The sequence below is a fragment of the Aulonocara sp. 'chitande type north' Nkhata Bay genome, linkage group LG13 (genome assembly GCF_057382095.1).
Source record: "Aulonocara sp. 'chitande type north' Nkhata Bay isolate Kocher_YH1m ecotype deep benthic linkage group LG13, A_spYH_male_GT1.1, whole genome shotgun sequence".
Classification (NCBI taxonomy): Eukaryota; Metazoa; Chordata; class Actinopteri; order Cichliformes; family Cichlidae; genus Aulonocara; species Aulonocara sp. 'chitande type north' Nkhata Bay.
Genome location: NC_141356.1, coordinates 7,374,421 through 7,394,206, shown reverse-complemented (window position 1 = coordinate 7,394,206; position 19,786 = coordinate 7,374,421). Strand labels below are relative to the sequence as shown.

Here is a 19,786-nt window from a genome sequence, read left to right as displayed (position 1 = left end):
TTTAGTGTCTACGACAGGTTCAGGCAGATCTTTAAAGTGTGTGTGCTGTTACTACTAGAGGTGATTACTTTAAAATATGCAAAAACAATGTGGCGGCAACACATCAGCTCTGTTTGACTCTGTTTTTGGGATGCTAATGGTATGGAATAAATGGAATTTTTCAGCAGCCGCTTATTTGCGCCATTAGTCGGTTTTAATTTATTTTTCCATATTTTCCTGTTTTCTTTTTGTTTATTTATTTATTTGTGACTGGACATTTGTAGAAAATTCTTTTTTTTTCGTTGCTGCTTGTTTCCATTTGTCCCGATTCTAGGATCAACATTAGTATGAGTTCTATACTGACACGCTTACATTTGTGCAGAATGGTTTGTCGAAGACGCAGACGCGCTTAAGCTCAGATTTAGAGGTGCTTCTGCTTTTTTTTTTATCTAGTGTGCGGGACACGATCCTGAAACAGTCAGTGTTCAGTAACACTGATGTGTCGCTGTGTGTTAGACGGTGAGAGCTGTTTATTAGAGTAGTGTACCTGTGCGAGTGCGACCTGTCACCCCTGCATGCAGATCAGCGGCTGACGGCAGCAGCACGAAGCTGCAGCCATGTCCGCGCACAGCGGGCCTTCACAAAGAAATAATACACACTTGGAGTCCGCGCAGGCTGCTGACAAGTGAACTGATGCATCCCCCGAAATGAGAAAATGATGTATTGCCTACCGACAGCCTACGTCCAAATGTTTGGAGATTATTTCATCATTTTATGCCTTTTTTTGTTTTTGTTCATTTTAATTTTTTGGCCGCTGCTTGTAAGCTGATACATGTTTCAAGGAAAGTTTCCAACCAAATACATATAATCAGAATAACTCCACTTATTATTATTATTAAATTATTATTATTATTATTATTACTCACATGGAGTTTAGGCTTTGCTCATTTATGCGGGTCCCTGAAATTAAATGTGGCCTATAAAAATATACTGGAGCACTGAATGGGCTTCTCAGCGCTATCAGAGCACCAACATGCCCACACACATACACCACACACACCATCTTGTTTAAGATGTTAAAAAACACATTCCAGTTTATTATTTTCAATACCTGGAGGAATCTCCCAGAGGTGGATAGTTTTTTATTCAATTCGCTTATACAGCTCAGATAGAGGCTTTTGGTTTGCATTAAATATCAGCCTATTATTTTTACTGTTATTATTATTATTATTACTATTACTTTTATTATCATCATCATCATCATTATTATATAGTAGCTCAAATCGGGGAGCCAAATTAAAAATGCCAACGCAGTTTTGTTGTTGGGACAACAAACTCCCGCCCTGCTGAGGGTGTTTTCTTACTTTATAGCTCCAGCAGCATGTTACTGGTTTTGTAATTGCCTCCTTTCTGACCACCTTCTGCTTGTTCATATTTTTACTGAGTTTTATACCCTCAGTTAACTGATGATCTTAGGCATGAACCAACACGTTTCCCGTTTTCAGATGTAACGCGTCTTCTTTCTGGTGTTTTACCGACATCTAGTGGTTACAGAAAGAAAGGCTTTACAAAGTTCAGATCGCCAGCGTCGTACGGTTGTAGCCTCCACAAGCAGTTTTGAATTATTATTATCTTGTTTGCCAGGCCAGCAGTCTGACCGCTCCTAAATATTTGGGCATACATGTTTCAGTTTCAGCCTCAAGGTAGCCAAGAAGTTCTGGATTACGATGCAGCATCCCCATGTGTTGTTTATACATTAGCAGTGATGTGGGATTAATTTAGAAACCAGAAACCAAAATCTAAACGACAAGCTTCATCATGTGCAAGTATCAACATAGTTGCTTTACTCATTTAAATTAAGTATTGAAACGCATTTGCAAGCAGGCTTTATTTCTAAAATGTATGTTCATAAGGTTATCTGTGGCTTTATTGATCTAAACTAGGCAAAGCTAAGGACAGCATACTCTAACATTTTTTATATCCCATTGAAGACAAAGAGAACATACTCCTGGTGAGCATTGTCTTTATTAATAAAGGCTTTATCTGTTCACATGCAACCTGGTGTGATACCATTGATTGCAGCAAGATAGAAGCACGCACTGGATATGAAGCCAGACCATTTCAATACTCTATGCATGCACAAAATGTAAATTCCACTAGTTCTTTAACAGGTTAGAAAGCATCTCATATTAGATGGAAGAGCTGAAATAACTGAAGCATGTGACACGATTCCTAGTCACCATCAGCCATTAGAAGAGTTGTAGATCTGTGCCATAACATCTATGCAAGGTACAGTCAATAAAAGAGGCAGTTGGTGGTACACTGAGTTTGCATTCAATATTGTAGCAGGTTCACTGGTTTGCATGTAGGTCGGATTAACTTCACTAAGGTAAGAACATTTCCAACCACTGGGGGTTACAGTAATGCTTCACTGAAACCTAAGTGAACACAAGTTCATTGGTTAATGGTGTTTAGAAGGTGAGGAGGTTCCGGTTCAAAACTGCAGGTCAAGATAAAAATAAAACAAAATCACTTCCCAGGAAACTGCATTCTACAAATACTCAAATCAAAGGTATTTTTGGGCCCCCAATGTAACACTGTGGCCAACAGTGATGTGGTATTTCTGATTATTATAATTATTATTATTTTAAATCATTTTTTATTGATTGAGCCATGAGCTGAGGTTCAGCGGCGAACGGTGGTCCAGCCATCATCATCTGTCTCGTTTTTGGTGCGGCGAAGGTTTTCTTTGTCAGTACGCCAGCCCTTCTCTCCATCAGCGTCACGATCACGGTCCCGTCCCGGTTCTCTGTTTCGGTCCCTGTCGCGCTCCTCACGTTTATCCTCACCTCCACGACGCCAAGAACCACCTGTGGGGAACAAAGATGTTTCGTAGAAAATATTCCAGCAACGGAAGTTTTTATGTTTTAACTTTGGAAGTTTCGTGTGTCCAAAGTGGATGATTTCTTTAAATTAAAAAAAAAAAAAAAAAAAGCTTATGTAGCAGAGCATGTATCAATGGGTTTGCAGTGCCCTCTGCTGGCTGAATAAGTTATCTTCACGTTGAAATTTTTGACAGTCAGAAGATGAGCTCAGTGGATTGAGGATGGAGAGTTGGATCAGGGACACCAGCGTCTACAGCGTTTTAAATCTCTCTCAACTGTGATTACTTTTTATTTGATTTCAGGAAGATAAAAACCATGGTGATGTTGTGCACATCAGTTTTCTTTTAACATCTCTTAACAACAAAAGTGTTTGGGAGCAAACCATACTAGTTTTGGAATCAAAATGTTCTCCATTCAAGCTTGATATTTGATTATTATTAATAAAAGCAGAGCTTAAATTATTGGTAAATCTATGCAGTTTTTTTTAATTGTTTATTTACATTTCATACAGCAATTTTCTGAAACAAAGTTAACATTTGTGCATAAAATAAATTACTTAGATCACACTTAATGAGATCAAACCCAGCAAAGACACTGAAAGCAAGTCTAAAACATGCTCTGCTCACCATCATCAGGATCTCTGGGTGGGCCTCTGTTGTCACGATCATCACGGCGATCTCTATCACGAGGGTCTCTATTGCGGCGATCATCACGGTCACGTCGATCGTCTCGATCGCGTCGATCGTCTCGATCACGTCGATCATCGCGGTCTGCCTCCTCTCTGCGAGATTCTCTCCAGCTGCTTCCCTCATCAGTACCCCCTCTTCTCCAGATACCATCCTCTCTGTGAACGCACAGTGACACCAATTAGAAACTCTGCCAACAACTACCTGAAAAGCAAATTGTCACATCCTCCACGGTGCTACGAATAACTCAGCATACAGGCATAGATCTATTAGCCCCACCTGTTTGGACGACGGTCTCTGTTGCGGTCGCTGGATCTTTCGTCTCCTTCGCCATCATCTCCATCATCATGGGGGCCACCCCGGGGAGGTCCCCAACTTTCCTCTCTGGCCTTCTCTCGCTCACGCCACCCCCCTATATCAGAGGTGTTCATTATCATCATTTTATTAAGACTTGACATTTAGGCACAGACCAGCTGCCTGGCTGTTGGATAACAAGACTTTTCTATTATTTACTGATAGCCAATTGGCTACAGACTTACCAGGTCGGCCCAGTGGTTTCCAAGGTTTGGCGTCATCATCACCACGATGTGGCCCATCATCCATACCTCTTCTTCCAACTCTGTCATCATCTCCTCTTCTGGGGCCCCAGTCGTCATCAGCTCCACGCCTGGGTCCCCTGGAGTCATCCATGCCTCTACGAGGACCTCTGTCATCATCAAAGCCACGTCTAGGACCACGGTCGTCATCTCCACCACGCCTTGGACCACGATCATCGTCGAAACCTCTGCGTGGACCACGGTCATCATCCAACCCTCTGCGAACAGGGCGGTCTTCATCGTCACCACGGCGTGGGCCTCGTTCATCGTCAAAGACCCTACGGGGACCTCTGTCCTCTCCGCTTCTACGAGGACCATCTCGTCTGAAAGGTAACTCTTTCTCCTCCTTGTCATCGTCCTGTCTCCAAGTCCTAAGGAGCACACAGTTGTTGTTAGAGAAGCCATTCCTAGCTGAGTCGGCATTACAAGAAGAAAAGCAGGAACTAAGTGTTGGTGACACACACCTGTCTGGTGCAGGACGACGCCACTCTGAATCCCCACCCTCTGTGCGTCGTCTCCATCCTCCATCCTCCTTTTAACAGAATCACATGATACTTCAAAATTACTCACAGTCCTGTAGACCATATTATCCTTACACAGCCCATCCCAGCCATCTTGGGGTAAGCAAAAGCAACTTATTAAAAAACAGATCCAAACCTTTGGCTTCTCCTCCTGTGGGACCTTTCTCTCCTCCTCACGGCGTCGTTCTCGCTCCTCAATCTCCTGCTGACGAAGACGCTGCTTCCGCTCTTGCTCCTCAAGCTTTCGTAGACGCTCCTGGTACTCCCTCTCCTCCTCCTCTCGCTGCTCTTGTTCCAGGCGTTCACGCTCTTCACGCTCTATTAAAAAAAAAAATTAAAAATCCTTCCTGGTTCTCTGTGGAATATGAGCTCCTGTCCTAACTTTATGAGGACAGGTTGGATCACGGATTCGTGATTGTACAAACCTTTCTTGAGCTGCTCCTCATGAATACGCTGTGCCTCTTCTTCTTTTTCCCGGTAGTAAGCATTACGCCTGTCCTCTTTGCGCTGTCTCTTTCTGTCTTCCAGGCGCGTCTTCCTTTCCTCTATCAAGCGCTCTTGGAAAGCCTTCAGTTTTTCCTTTAAAAGGCACAGAAGTGAAGCTGAAAGCACTGCTTCAGTCCTCATAGTCAGCTAATGCTCAGAGATTGACTAAGCAGTCTTACCTCATAAATGAAGCTACGAGCAGCTGTTATTTTGGACAGGAAGTTCTCTTTGTCCTCCATCATCCTGGACATGCGCTTCTTGTGCTCCAGAGCCTTCTCCCGTTCAACTTTCATGGTACTAATCTACATAAAGAGAAGAACAACTTGTTACATTCCAGATGCTCAGATGTTTTACATTCGTTTTTATCTCTTTATGTAAAGCGCTTTTTTCCTGCCCACTTACCCTCTCCTCCTCCTGGAGCTCCCACAGTTCCATATCCTTGACACGCTGCTCCTCATAAGCTTTTTTGATCAGGGGAATCTCCTCAAGACGCTTTGCCCTCTCAAAATAGTCAATCTGAAGAGAGATAAAACTTAGGGCCCAGTACATATTTAAGTTATCAATACTTCTACTGATTTAATACCATTACCTTTTTCTCCTGGTTCTTCAGACGCTCCTGAAGTTCTTTCTTCTCCTTCTCCAGCTGCTCCACCTGTTTAGCCATGATGAAGTCAGGGTCCAGTTCTTCCAGGTCCTGCAACAAAACCAGTTTGTTAGATCTACATTAAAAATGTAATCCATGTGAAACTTACCCAGATCAAGTTGATTATGGCTACATTTCATCACCTCAATGTCGATATCCTTGAAAGCCTTTGCTCCAAGTTCAGTCTTCTTGATCTGCTCCAAGCGCTCACGGGCATTCTTCTTCTTGATCTGCTTGTGCTCCTCCATGATGCGCTCCTTCTCCCTTTCTTTGGCCTCCTGCCGCAGACGCTCCTCCTCTGCCTTGCGAACCTTCTGCATCTCAGCCTCCCGCTGTTCTAGCTCCTCCTTCTCACGCTGAATGTTTAAGCTCTCCAGACGCTCCTTGCGCTCTTCGATGGTCTGTCTACGAGCCAGGATGCGCTGGTGATCCTTGCGGGCACTTTTCAGGTAGGCAGCGATGGCCTGTTGGTTATGCTCCTCTCGCTCTTGCTAAGAAAGAATAATTAAAAAAATAAATAAGATGCACTTGAATTCAAACAAAGGCATAACATGAGTAATGTTTTAAATATAACATGAAAAATACCGTCACTGTATGTACATTAATAAAGGGGGGGGGGGGGGGGGGGGGGGGCGCTGTATATTAGGTGCCTCTGGTCACTGTGTATCGGTTAGAGGTTGAACTCACCAGGATGGAGGCAGGCTTGATGACCTGTATGGCTTTAGCCAAAGATGCAGACATGGCAGTGAGCTGGTTCCTTATCTGCTCTGACGGCATGTTCTGCAGGAAAGGTCCAACAGGAGCATCCTCTTTGGTCGAGTAGTTCAGATCAGAGCCGAAGCTCAGAGTTTTAGAGGTGTGGTCTATTCTGACCTACAAGACAAAAAGAAATGTTAGATAATCTACAAAAACGCAGCATGTTACTTCAGTAATAGCTCACATCCCTGTTTCTGGACCATCAGTGATGTCAGTGTCTCTACCAATGTGAGTCTTACCTGCAGATCACAATGCCGTGCAGCATCTACAATGGAGCGCTCCAGCTGGAAGGCGTCCACAAATGGAACCAGAGAGGCCAGACGACTGAACTCGATGCTTTGATAGATCTGTGCAACCTAAAATTTAAAAAATGAAGACAATTACACCCATTTCAGGGTAGAAGTGATTTAGAAAAAAAGATTAACCAGAAGAGAGAGAGGATTACCTGTTGCAAGAGCCTCAGGATGGTGTTACTCTGCAGATGTGGGACATACTGCTGAAGATCAGGTTCCTTCTCAGCCTGATCTCTCACCCAGTTTAACACCTAGAAGAGTAGGAAATTACAAGCAACAAGAAATGTTAATTAAATGAATAAACTTCAAGCTGTATGTAAGAAAATGAACTGAACGACAGCTCCTTGTAATTATTACGTTTGCTGCTGCCACATGAAGCTGGACAGTTTACCTTGGTCACTCTCCCGCTCAGCTTCAGAGGATGAAAGTCGACCTCAAGCCAGTTGTAAAGTTCTTTCACATCAGTTACAACATACTGCAGCAAGTTAAATCTAACCTAAAACACAAAAATCATACATTTGACAAAAAATTTAAAACAAATTAAAGAACAGATAAAAACAAAAAACCATATTCTTAAAAGGGTGTGAAGATTTCTCTCTCTTCTTGAGCACATAGTGTACCATATCATTAATGAGACTTTGGCGGGTTGGTGGAGACTGCAGGGCAAGGAGGGTAGCTAGCCTTCGGTGTTTCTCAACAATGATGCCATCCATGTCAAGCAAGCGAGCAATATCGGTACGCTCAGGGGTGATGGGAATAGATAGCGTAGCCAGGAGGACTCGGGTAGACATCCTGAAAATTGAAAGTAAATTTCAATACATATTTGGTCATGATCAAATTTTAAAAACAAAAACAAACAAACACTGGTGCATTTATCCACAAGGAATTAATGGAATACCGCTGCATCTCCTCTTGGGTCAGATTCTTTCGCATCTCCCTGGACAGATGATAGAGCCGGTGAAGTGTGCAGGCATGGAAGAGAGCGTTTCCAGATTTCCAGAATACAGTAGACACCTTGTTGTAGTAGTTGGCCATCAGCTGTGGTTTGGGAGGCTTCTTGGAAAGAGCAAACAGGCCATGGATGTCCTCAACAGCCTTGAATGCTTCCTGAGAGGAAAAAGAATAATTGCATTAGTACCATTAATTTTACATTCATCATGTTTCAAAGCTACTATAATATTATACATTGCCAGCTGCACATTACAGCATCCCACAACAGTGGAGGCAACCGATCTGAAAATGCTTGTGTAGTTGTTGAAGAGTGTTAGGTAGACTAACCTGCCACAGCTCCATGCTTATGGCGCTGTCCAGCTGCACCAGACGTGTCTCCAGGTGCATGGACTGACTTTCAGGGTTGTTCAGATTGATGGCAGTGCTCTGGTTGTGATGGCGCTGGATCTGACCCAGATGCATGCGCAGGTTGTCACAGAGCTTACGAAATTCTGCCTTGCGGGTGTACTGAAGGCAAAACTTGAATGCTGCAGGGAAGGTAGGATTTTAGAGCCTCGTACTTAAAGGTTTTAACTGTAAAAATGTTTGCAGTTGCAAAACTATTCAGTTATTTAATATTAATAGTAACAACAACAACAATAACTGTTCACTTTGACAATTAATTTAATCTGTTACATTATATCTTATTACATCGCATTGCTTTGCGTAACTGCTGTAATACCTTGAGGATTAGCTAATCCTAGACTCACAGCAAACAGACTTGAAATACATTTCTGAATAATAATTAAATGACTTCATTGGGAAAGATTTTTGTTTTATAAAACATACTATACATCCATTGGTGTTAATTAACATCCATATACAGAAAACGATTAAAAATACAAAAACTTTATATTAAGATGGTAGTAAGCAGCCTGGAATATTGACTTAGGACTAGAACATGACATCATGAAAACAGACAGTATTTAAAAAGTAATTTGATGCATGTCCCTACCTTGCTGTGCAATGTCATGGTATAGACGCTCCACCTTGGAGTTGTTTCTCAGCAGGTCAAGGCACTGGCGGTAGGACTCCCACAAGAACTTCACCCACGGAGTGAGGAGCAGGCGATCAGTACGATCTTGAGTGTCCTCTCCACTCACAGCACTCAGGAGCACGCTAAAATCAAAGCAAGTTTCACATTAGTCCAGTTTATTTGTTTAATTGAAAAAAAAAAAAAAAAAAAATCAAAATTTAAAGTTAAATCAAACACCAGCCCTAAGAAATGAATTAAGTCATTTGTTAAACAGCTGATTTACTATATAAAAACTTAAGCAGCATCACCTTTCTGGGGTCTGGATGTTATCCAGATCTTCGATGTCCAGGACCATTTGCTGGGACTCCTCCTTGGCTGTCTCAGTCTTCTCCTCTGCCAGCTTCAGGTAGGCCCTAACCACATCCTCCAAAGACTTGATGTTCACCTGGAAACAGAAAGCGCTTACATTTAGACTAAACTGCTATTTTGCATAAATTATTTTGTGTGTGCAAAAATCACAGATTTTTTCTTGCAGACCTGCTGGCAGATGTTCTTGTACTGGTAGAGACCCTCCTTGGCCAGGTGACTCTTGCGAAGATCGACGCAGAGCTCCAGATATTTGAGCATAATGGGCTCGTGGATCTTCTGCCATGTTCGGTGTTTCTTGCTTTTGATGACATCGTACAAGACATCCAAGGCCGGCTGCTTCTTGCCAACCTCAAGAAATTCTGCGCAAACATGTTAAAATAATATAAGTCAACAATAAACGCGTCAAGTCCCGCATCATTAAAAAAAAAGCAAACGCTTCACACACCGTGACAAGCTAGAGCCGGCTGATTAGGCCGCTGTTGGTGCGTCGGTGATAGTAGGATCTACTTACAGCACCGATTCCCAGGCAGCGTTAACAACACCGTAAAGCTACGTGGAAGGTTAACAGCTCTCTGGCAGTCACTTACTTTTCTAAAAAGTCTTTCTTTTGTAATTTAAAAATCTGCGTAGACTGTTGGCTACATACCAACGTAGCTTCACAATTTCGATATGGCTTCCCCGCCATCCGGCTAGCGTTAGCAGTTAGCCCGGCCGGCTAACAACAACGAGTCACCAACGGCTAATGCCAGCTAACCCTTCGCCCAGTAGTTAGCATGGATGTGGCCCATCTGTTAAAACACGAAGCCGTTTGTATACTCACCGTTCGCTCGTTTCAGAGCATTCTCTGGCCGCTGAAAATACGCCGGCATGTCGATGACCTTTTAGCAAAGCTCAAAATTGGTTGACTTGGATTAATTTTAAGAAATTTTACCAGTCCATCAAAGCCACGCACTCACCCTGTGCAACGGTGCTGGCTGAGAAAGGAACAACCTCGTGAGTAGCCTTGGTAGGGTTGCCAGTTGCGTCACGTGTTATCCCTCCCCCCCAATCCCATACTGTGTGCGCCGCATCTATGAGGCGGTGAAAGGAAATAAAGACAATTAACTTAATACAACGTACAGTTCAGCGTATCCGCGTAGTTTTGTTATTATTTTTATTTCACTTTTATCATTTGTAAAGACACCCTTTTCACATCTTGTAGACCTTTTTGGATATGCAAGCACATAAGACTTTAAATGACAAATGATTCCGTTGGCTGTGGCATGTTTTCAGTAACGGAAATATGATCATTAAAATGATACAATTTAAAACAGGAAATAACTTGTAACTCTTGTGCTTTTATGAAAGTTTCTATAGCGTTAGCACCAGTGGCCGTCTGAAGTCACTGGTCCATTTTAGAACGTAGAATAGCAATGCATAATCTAAACTTCCCAAGTGAGGGCTTTAATCAAACCTGGCAACTCTGATGGTACAAGGTTCCCGTATGTGCTCCCCCCAATGGTACCTTCAAGTACTATTCAGAAAAACATTAACTCAAAAAAGATCAATTCAATCAATGCGTGTGAAATAAGATAAGATAGAGCCCAGTTTATCTACCAAGTTCGTAAATTCCCGTGCATAGGTAGCAAAGAGTAAACACAACCAATAAAACCATGAAACAATAGCTAAACAAAGTCAAATAACTCAGTAAAACGGAATATGACAAAATTAAAAGTAGCTCTATAAGTAACATAAAAATGATAATTTAAAGCTAAATAGAATACAATTATTAGCTGTATAAATATAATCATTATGTTAGAGAATGTGCTCCACTGCCAGTCCAATATTGCCACTTACAGTACAGAATGCAATCTTAAAAGCAATCTTGGTTTTATTTTGACTGTTTTACTTTCAAAAACATATATCTGTGCTACAGATTACGTGAAAACGCAGACTTTTCTATCACATCATAATGTGAAATGCTATGAATTCATAAAATTTCAAATTTATATTTTCCTGCCGTCCATGAACATTACTTGCATTTTGTGAGTTACCATGAACGCACCGTTACGGCTGCTGTGATTGGCTGTGAGCTGCGTAGCTCCTCCCTGCACAGCCCTCCTGTCCCGGAAGAGGGAAGCAGCTTCGCAGAGAGAGAGAGGGGAAATGTTTGTTGACAGCAGCAGAAATCTTCTGAATCAGACTGCTGGCAAGTTTTAGCCCACTTTCTGTCCCATTAAACCCATCCAGCATCGCTCTCTGGCATTCTGATCTCGCATGAACTCTCAAGGTAACTTTCCTGTTACAACTATGTCCGCAGAAGAAGACGCCCGGTGGCTGCTCTCCAGTTAACTTGTGCTTATGAACTGTTTCAGGTATGGAATATGGCAACGACTGAAACGCAGCTTATGTTAAGCGTGGGATTAATCGGTAAGTTTCGGTTAGGAAGTCGTTCTTTTGTCTTTTTTTTAAGCGAAGTCGGCGTCTCAGATCCGCTGAACATGCAGGACAATCACATGATACTATTGTGATCCGAGAATGTCCCCTCACTGGTTTATTGCTCCTGCATGTTCAACCTGAATGGCTCTGGATGGGTTCCTGAGCGCCTCCAGTAACCTTGTTATTGGTAGTGATGCTCTTAGAAGACCCTGAAAGTCCAGTCTGAATGCATTTCTTTCTCCTGACATGCTAAATGTTGCTACATGTTGCTTTTATTTCCCCTCCTTCAGAGAAAGATGTGAATGGAGACACTTTGTGGGTGTGGTGCTATCCATCTGTGGGCGACGAACTAAGGGAAGTCCTGCTCAGCAAGTGCTGCCTGACACACGATGGCCGTGACTTTCACACTTTTGTGTTTGGTCAGTTCTCCCGTACCTGGTATTACATTACTACAATGGAAGTACAGGAGCCGACAGCACTAAACAAGGTAAGGTGTCTTTATCCAGGCATTAGCTTTATCCTTTTTGTCACATATAATATCTCCATCCCTCCATAGATGAGCATTTCTTTAATGTCTCTCTTTCTCTTCGTCAAGGTCACTCATTTTTCAGTAGTTGTTACAGCAAAAGACTTCAACCCTGAGAAATATGCTGCACTCAGTAGAATACTCTGCAGGTGACAGTCTTTATGAATACGAAGCATCACCTTATGTCTTTGTGCTTTGGGCTGAACTCACACAGTTACATTTATTTCTCAGGATGTATGTCAAACACGGAAGTCCGGTGAAAATGATGGAAGCCTACATCACCGTCCTCACCAAAGGAATCTGTCAGAGCGACGAAAACGGCTCGTTTCTCATTAAGGACTACGATGTTCGGAAAGCCTACTTGGCAGGTTCAGTCAAAGGTAGGACTTCACGTTTGTAAAGAGGAACACACATAAAAATACTGAACACCTTTCCCGGACTTTCCTGTGTACACAAATCTGCTATTTAAGATTTTTGTTATTTGTTTCATTTGTTTTGTTGTGGCCAAACACTATTTGAACTTTTTAAAAGCAAAGAATTCATGCTTTTTAGCTCTTATTAGAAACCCCCGCTGTTACTGGAGGTTTTTAGGAAGTAAAACATATCAGGGTCAGCTGATACTTCACATGAAAATGAAAGTTTTCTTACAACCTTATGCAGTCCTGAGAAAATCTAATAAACTTACCGCTTTAATAAGAGGGTACCCAGGTGCAGCTAATCAAATGTACTTGATTAACTTATCATTGTTAAGTGTGAGAACCTCTATAAAAGCAGAAGTTTTGTCAGTTTGCTGGTCTGGAGCATTGAGGCGTGTGTTAACACAATACCACAATACTTCCAGAAGTGCACGTTACAGTCATTGAGTCGACCAGAATTCCCCTGTATACCAAAGAGGCCCATCTGTCTGATAGCTGAAGTTTTCCTTAAAAGAGCTGTGCATAAATGACTGACTGTAAAACGTCAATGAACTGAAGCTATGTTGTAAAGAAGACTGGGCCACAATGCCTCTAGTGTTGTTAGAGACTGATGAAATCAGAGAGAAAATTATGAGTTTATGTTATTACTGTTTAAAGTGGTCGCACGAGCTACCGAATGATGAGGTGTACTTAATCACGTCTCCACACAGTCTCGTGAAAAAGTTTTTTTACACGGGCATAACAATAAATGAATAGCTGGGGACGGCAGGAAAACGTTATGCAAATGCAGTTTGGCATCTAAGTAATTATTATATCCATTTTTAGTTGATGTACAGCTTTTTTTAATTAATTCATTGAACATTTTAAAATGTTAGCTGTTAGTGGAAAAAGTCACAAGATCTCAAATCTTCGACCATGTTTTTGCTCTTGTCTCAGATGTGGTGTCTCAGTTCGGGATGGAGACCATCATCCTGTATACAGCCTTGATGCTGAAGAAGCGGATTGTTGTCCATCACCCTCGGATTGAGGCGTTGCTGGAGTTCACGAGGTGAATTTAAGACTTTCATAATCATATCATAGTGGACATAATTGTGTTGTGTGGGTAACTCTTTTCTCTGTTTGTCTCTCAGAGTTCTGCCGGCTCTCGTGTGGCACAGGAAAGACTGGTCCATCCTCCACCCGTACGTCCACCTGAGTGATGCTGAACTGGAGGACTTAAAGAAATGCCCCGGTGAGGCTGCCTACTGGTTTATCTGTGTAATTAACAGAAAACTCATCACGCAGCTTAGCAACTATCTGCACTGCCATGACTGGGGTGAATGGGTGAATTATTAATGCTCCAATATGTTTGCTTCCTCCACAGGATACATAGCAGGGTTTGTAAATCCGGAAGTGAGCAACAGAATGGATTTGTTTGATGTGTTTGTGAACCTCCCAGACAGCACCATCACAGTATCCCAGAGTGCTAAAGGTAGCATGTGTTCAAAGAGAGAGCAATATGTTGCTTTGATTCTCTCAGACTGATGCTGAGTCTCTCACAACAGAAGCCATGGCTATGGGGAAGTTGCACAAGGACATCGGCCAACTCATCGTGCAGTCTGCGGAGGACGCAGAGAAGTCAGACAGTCAGGTGATCAAGGTAAGAACGTAGTTAAAAACACCGGACAGGAAAGCATCAGCTGCAAGAAACCTAGTCTTAAATCTAATGTGCCCTTCATCTGCAGGACATTTCTGTCAAGACTAAAGAGATCCTCGCTAACCTGGTTGCTCTTGCTGATGAGTGTGAAGACTCTAAAATCACACTGGAAGGTTTAAAGCAGCGTCATTTCCCTCCAGTGACGGAGAACTTCCTCTTTCATTTGGCAGCTGCAGAGCAGCTCTTGAGGATATAAAGCTGTTTTCAAACACTCTACTGCAGGTTACCATCCGCAGCATGGACTCACTGTTGGGATCATTAAGTTTTTTTTTTGTTTGTTTTTTTTAAATGGCACACTGTTAATACAAGGAAGAAAAGTGTCCCTAGCATCAGATTTTATGGTGCACTGCTTATCTAATACATCATGGGACTCACACACCAATAATGGGAGCAATGAAAGGATTAGTTTGGTGATAATTAATGTTTTTTAGCAGAAACTAAATTAATCTACAGCTCGAGTTATTAAAAATATCAACACACAATGTGAACAGACTGGCTGCTGCCTGAGGTGTAGACCTCAGTGCACAGCTGCTTGAGTTTTTGAGTAATCTGAAACGATGGTCTTTATGTGGGATTTGCTGAAAATGTAAAACAATGCAAGTTTTATCCCTTAACAGTAACAGGTATGAGGGGAAAAGCGCCGCAGCTGTTGACTTGGAGTTTGTAGAGCAGAAACAACGAGCAGTGATTTTCCATCAGAGCGTTTTCCCACACGTTGGCTTCCTGTTCACGGTGCAACGCAGCAACTCCAAACGTCACAAAGCTTGTTCATGGCTGGGTACTCACTTTGTACTGTCACATGTGTGTGCAGGTTTTGCAATTACCGATTTAGCTGATAGAAACTTTGCTGTGCGGGGAAATCAGATTACAAGTGTAGCAGACACTGCACAACTTGTAGATTCTTGTTTTTCTTTTAAAGGAATGTCACATTTTCTATTTTGCTAACAGCATTAGCGCCGCGCACAGCTGAAACAGAAGTAAACTGTTGTGCGGTGGGGAATTTTCAGAGTTGTACTAACAGCTTCCACTTCAGTCTTGAGCTGATTAAATAACGATTAATGCTTCCATTCCCACACTGACTCACTTGTATTTAATTACACGTCTTATTTTCCAAGCTGTTTTTTTCTCTCCACTCTTCTAAATCAGTGTCGTTAGCGCCATTGTTGTACGGTTGAATCCATTTTCCACCACATTGCAGTATTTCAGGTGATGGTAACACATAGGCTCGTGCAACTTTGAAAATATATTTTCATGAAAATGTGTAATATTTGCTATATCTATAAATCCAACTAATACTCAAAGTGAAATAAATTTCTATCAGAAAGTAAACTGTTGCTTTAAATAAACTCTTTATTTTGGGGTGTGTGTGTGATGTGGTGGTTGTTCCTGTCATGCTCTCTGCAGTTTGTGGAACATGTGTCAGTGGATTGTGTGTCTTCTATCTAAAGCTGCTTTTCAGAGTCCTCTGTGGTAGAATAAATGTCTCCCAATTGCTGCAGCCTGCAGCTCCTCCTCCAACTGCTCCCTCTTTATCTGCAAAACAAGGTCAGTGTCAGCTAAGTTCAAGAAAGCAAAACAAAACCTGAGAGCAGAGGAGGACCCCGACCCTTACCGTTCCCAGCTGTGGAAAGAGACTGAATGAAACGGGAATCATCAGGCCAAGGACGAGCGCGGTGCTTATGTGTCGGAGAGGAGCGACAAGCAGAGAGTTCCTCTGGAAGGGTCTCACCCTGTAAAGAAAAATCTATTCGGTCAAACCTGATTTTATTCGGAGGGTGTTAAAGACGGCTTTAACAAAAGGCTGACCTTTTCATGAGTAGCACCAGCAGATTAGGAACGGCGGCGGTCATACCGAACAGTGCCGCTCTTGACAAGGCAGTCTCCCACACAGCCTCACAAAAAAGGAAAGATCTTTACTACATCAAGATTTCACTGAAATTACTGATTTTTCTTTTTTTAATTTAAAAATACCTTTTCTCCTGCTGCTTTGGACATGCCAACAGGATTTCCATTGTGATCAAACACTTGGATGCCAGTTTCTGACTCCTCACTTCTTACAGTTAACACATTGAAGAAAGCCAGAGTAGCTGAGGAGAGTAAAACAACATTGCAGAGCTGAAAGTATGCTAGTTTATTTGCTCTTTTAGGGTACCAATAGGCTCAGGCTTCATTTTTTTCCTATTATCCCCAATATGGTCTTCCCAGGCAAATATGTGAGCTCATACCACCTGCTAAACCTTCATTTGGCAAGAGGAAGCCAATCAGGATAAGAAGAAAGTTACTTTAAAAGCAGAGCAGCTTGTTCCAGACAGAGGGTCTGCAAAGCTAAGTGTAAAATACATAAGGATTATTCTGAACTGTAAATCATGCAAAGCTACTCTAATAGAAACCTAAAATGCAAACTTTAAATACAGTGTCTGCATTGGGATGATTTCTACTGTACGAGTCTCCACAATACTATTTATGCAGTAAGCACAGCAGCTTGTATTCAGCACACAGAACTTACCTGAGAGAGGGATTGGTAATATTGACCTAAAGAAAGTCTGCACTGCTGAGCTTCTTAAACCTAGTCTGTTGATAAAAATCTGAGGGAGGGCCTGAAACAGAAGATACAAAGTAGCAATGACTGAAAAACCAAAAGTTTACTTGAGGCATTACGGTTACGATTTCCATAATCAAAATGCACACACCCCTGCACATGTTGTATAGGAGACTGTACCAGTGATCAACAGAAGCTGCTTCAGAGAAATGTTGTACCCCTGGTGCTGGGAGATAAGTGCAGAAACAGAGGGAGGGCTCGAGATTAGAGAAAAGACACTTTAAAAAAAAAAAAGATTGAGCTATTTGATCACACAATCAGCTCATAAATGAAAATATAGGCCTGATCTAAACACTTTACCTGCTCTGATGAAGAATTTCTGTTTGCATAATTGAACCCAGCACTGTAACTCTGCAGCAGAAACTGAAAGAGTGCAGTGGAATATTTGCCATTAGTTACTTTGTTCATGTCTAATATATATATTTATCAATCTCATCAATATGCTTTGTTACCTGCCAAAACAGAGCAGGTTTCACAGTGCTGTGTGGCAAAAGACTGGCAACAACCTGTGAAATTAAATAAATAAACTTCCTTTTGAAAAAAAAAGTTCTATATCTCTATCTATCTATCTATAGATAAAGGAGAAGACACCTACCAAAGGTCCTGATATAGGAAGAAATGCTGAAAAGAAGCAGGTGGACATGAACTCATCAGAATCTCCTGTAAAACTCTTTCAGCGATATACAGCACTGTGCAAAAGTCTTGAGCCGCACCTTGTTTGTGTTTTTAAAAAAATATATTTTTATTGTAAGGAGACAGTTTATTTTATTATTTAGAAGTGTTTTAAGTGCTTTTGAGGAATAGTTCTGCAGGCTTTCTAAACGTCTTTCAAAGTTTTTCTTTGGACATCAGCTGCTTTCACACTCATTTTCTGTTCTTTCGTTGTACCTGACCATTTTCAGAGGACTGTTCTGAATCATTCAAGCATAAAAGGACATTTAACTTAAGGGATGAACGATTGTTATGTGTAGACACAACAGACAGTCAAAAAAAAAAAAAAAAAAAAAAAAACTACAGCAGACGAGGAGTACCTGAAAGGTGTGTGTGTATGTGTGTATGTGTGTATATATATATATATATATATATATATATATATATATATATATGTGTGTGTGTGTGTGTGTGTGTGTGTGTGTGTGTATGTATGTGGACCCATCTACTGCTCACCAAAACCTCATCAGAAATGGTCTCAATGGGAGGTGGCTGTCAGGAAGCCATTATTAAGAACTCGGAAACATAGGGATAAGACTGGAGTTCATTTGAGTTCCACCTTGCAAACACACTGCTAGTGCAGTGCAGCATACTTGGATAGAAAAAAAAAACACACAGTGGAACGCTATCGGTCATGGATTGGCCTCCCCAGAGCCTGGACCTCAACATTATTGAAGCAGTGTGGGATCATCTTGACAGAGAACAGAAGAAAAGGCAGCCAACATCCAAAGAAGAGCTTTGAATGTCCTTCATGAAGCCTGGAGAACTATTCCTGAAGACTACTTAAAGAAATCACAAGAAAGCTGCATGTTTTGAAATATTGTTGCATTCATTATCCTTTTTCATTGCACAATATATAGATATGGACTGCTATTGTGCCCATTTACTTGGATTCTACTAGGGTAGCTTTCATTTAATTCACAGACATAATGGACCCTGGTGCAGCCCATCAATCTGACACAGGTTATTTTCATCCCATTCCCCCCCCCTTCTTAAGCTCCTTTTCTTCTACCTGATCACGCAGGTTACTTATATATATATGTTATACATGTTAACCTTGTTATTTGAAACTTTATCTCATATAACACATGACCAAAGTTTTTCTTTGGAGATAAAATATGGAAAAGTCTAACAGGTCTATTTTAATGCTTCAGGAATACACATGGGAAAAAACACAGCTGATTGCTGTTTGAACTTACAGGTGTTTATCTGGAAAACCTGCAGCCTTTGTAGCATCTTTAACAACCATTTAAATCTTTGTTATCACACATATGAACTGATCACACTGCAACTGTATGTATGGAAACTTGTAAACAACACTTGTAAAAGTATGTTACCTGGCGGCCGAAAAATTAGGGGAAGAGCAGCCCCAGAATCAGGGTGGACAGATGACTGTGGAGGCAAAGTGGTCATCCTCCTTTAAATCACATCTGCACAACATAGCTCCTTCCACTTAACAATACTTTAATAAGACTGATAGCGAGGAAATCTTAATTTAGGGTCATTTCTTGCAAGACTTACAAGTGAGATGGTCAGTGCAGCTTCATCCTAGTAGAGAAAATGAAAGAAAGAAGTAAAACAACCTGCAGCAGGTTCACAGTGTTGTGTACGTGACCACTGTGCACTCAGATCCTTCAACATAATCTGACCTTTTCATTTAATTTTTCTCCGCTTCCAAGGAGAGAGTGAGCCTTTTGTATCTCAGGCTGCGGGGAGCAAAATCACAAGGTAAACATCAGGTATTTTCCACTCATCCCATAATATCGGATCACTGCAGTGGTTGCTACTCACGTCAGATGAGAGCAGGAGGGTTGGATTAAGGAGATTAACCCAGATCTTGAGTCGACGGAGGAAAGACTGTAAAACAGGAAAAGTGTAGTCATGAAAAAGCACGAAAGAAACCAATTCCATGGTAACTGTGAGAGGTGATGCTATGCATGCTGTGCACCGTTACCTGTCCCTCTGCTTTCCAGTACAACAGGTTAGGATCCATTAGAACAACGAGTACATTCACGTTTCATAAATTAAATCACTCACAGTGACACTATTACAGTACATCGCCTACAAGCATGCATTTCTCATGCTTTTGAGGTCAACTTCTAATTAGACTCAACTTCCGCCACCAGTCACGTGTTCGCAAAGGTTTATGCTACATTCAGGGATGTGGGATATATCAGGCGTCGCGTTTTTTTTTCCTAGTGGCTTTCTGCTCAGCGTGTTCAACAGAGACCGCAACGACC

The 19,786-nt window shown here is 41.7% G+C and overlaps 3 protein-coding genes and 1 long non-coding RNA gene across 5 annotated transcripts in view; 2 read left to right on the top strand and 2 right to left on the bottom strand.

Moving 5' to 3' along the window:
- LOC147315579 (uncharacterized) overlaps positions 1-6,376 on the top strand; it is a 94,969-nt gene extending 88,593 nt beyond the window's left edge. Inside the window, exon 3 of the long non-coding RNA XR_015124367.1 lies at positions 4,070-6,376. This is a non-coding gene — a long non-coding RNA (uncharacterized LOC147315579). The remainder of the gene's footprint in view (positions 1-4,069) is intronic.
- eif3a (eukaryotic translation initiation factor 3 subunit A) lies at positions 1,986-10,183 on the bottom strand. Its single transcript, XM_086258464.1, has 22 exons — positions 10,001-10,183; positions 9,349-9,539; positions 9,120-9,256; positions 8,791-8,954; positions 8,124-8,323; positions 7,744-7,952; positions 7,466-7,637; positions 7,237-7,341; positions 6,998-7,096; positions 6,792-6,908; positions 6,484-6,669; positions 5,940-6,287; positions 5,743-5,847; positions 5,556-5,669; positions 5,333-5,455; positions 5,093-5,246; positions 4,804-4,985; positions 4,611-4,678; positions 4,090-4,517; positions 3,830-3,962; positions 3,491-3,708; positions 1,986-2,849 (listed from the first exon to the last, which is right to left on the bottom strand). Exons 1-22 carry the CDS (start codon positions 10,047-10,049, stop codon positions 2,665-2,667), a joined length of 3,687 nt encoding a protein of 1,228 aa, XP_086114590.1. The 5' UTR covers positions 10,050-10,183; the 3' UTR covers positions 1,986-2,664.
- Positions 8,413-15,565, top strand: dennd10 (DENN domain containing 10). The gene is made up of 10 exons (XM_086258469.1): positions 8,413-11,449; positions 11,535-11,589; positions 11,889-12,085; positions 12,194-12,273; positions 12,356-12,504; positions 13,477-13,588; positions 13,671-13,771; positions 13,904-14,011; positions 14,085-14,179; positions 14,265-15,565. The coding sequence occupies exons 2-10, from the start codon at positions 11,544-11,546 to the stop codon at positions 14,430-14,432; spliced, it is 1,056 nt and encodes a 351-aa protein (XP_086114595.1). The 5' UTR covers positions 8,413-11,449; positions 11,535-11,543; the 3' UTR covers positions 14,433-15,565.
- Position 15,566: 1 nt separating this feature from the next.
- Positions 15,567-19,677, bottom strand: sfxn4 (sideroflexin 4). 2 transcript variants are annotated; one of them, XM_086258471.1, is made up of 14 exons: positions 19,501-19,677; positions 19,338-19,403; positions 19,196-19,252; positions 19,068-19,094; positions 18,884-18,938; positions 17,431-17,456; positions 17,288-17,341; positions 17,136-17,198; positions 16,927-17,001; positions 16,743-16,833; positions 16,208-16,323; positions 16,043-16,128; positions 15,849-15,966; positions 15,567-15,769 (listed from the first exon to the last, which is right to left on the bottom strand). In XM_086258471.1, the coding sequence occupies exons 1-14, from the start codon at positions 19,537-19,539 to the stop codon at positions 15,692-15,694; spliced, it is 951 nt and encodes a 316-aa protein (XP_086114597.1). In that variant the 5' UTR covers positions 19,540-19,677; the 3' UTR covers positions 15,567-15,691. The 2 variants fall into 2 exon arrangements, with proteins under 2 accessions (XP_086114597.1, XP_086114598.1); XM_086258472.1 differs by lacking the exons at positions 19,338-19,403; positions 19,501-19,677 and having other exon boundaries at positions 18,884-18,976; positions 19,196-19,247.
- Between the last annotated feature and the right edge of the window lie 109 nt (positions 19,678-19,786).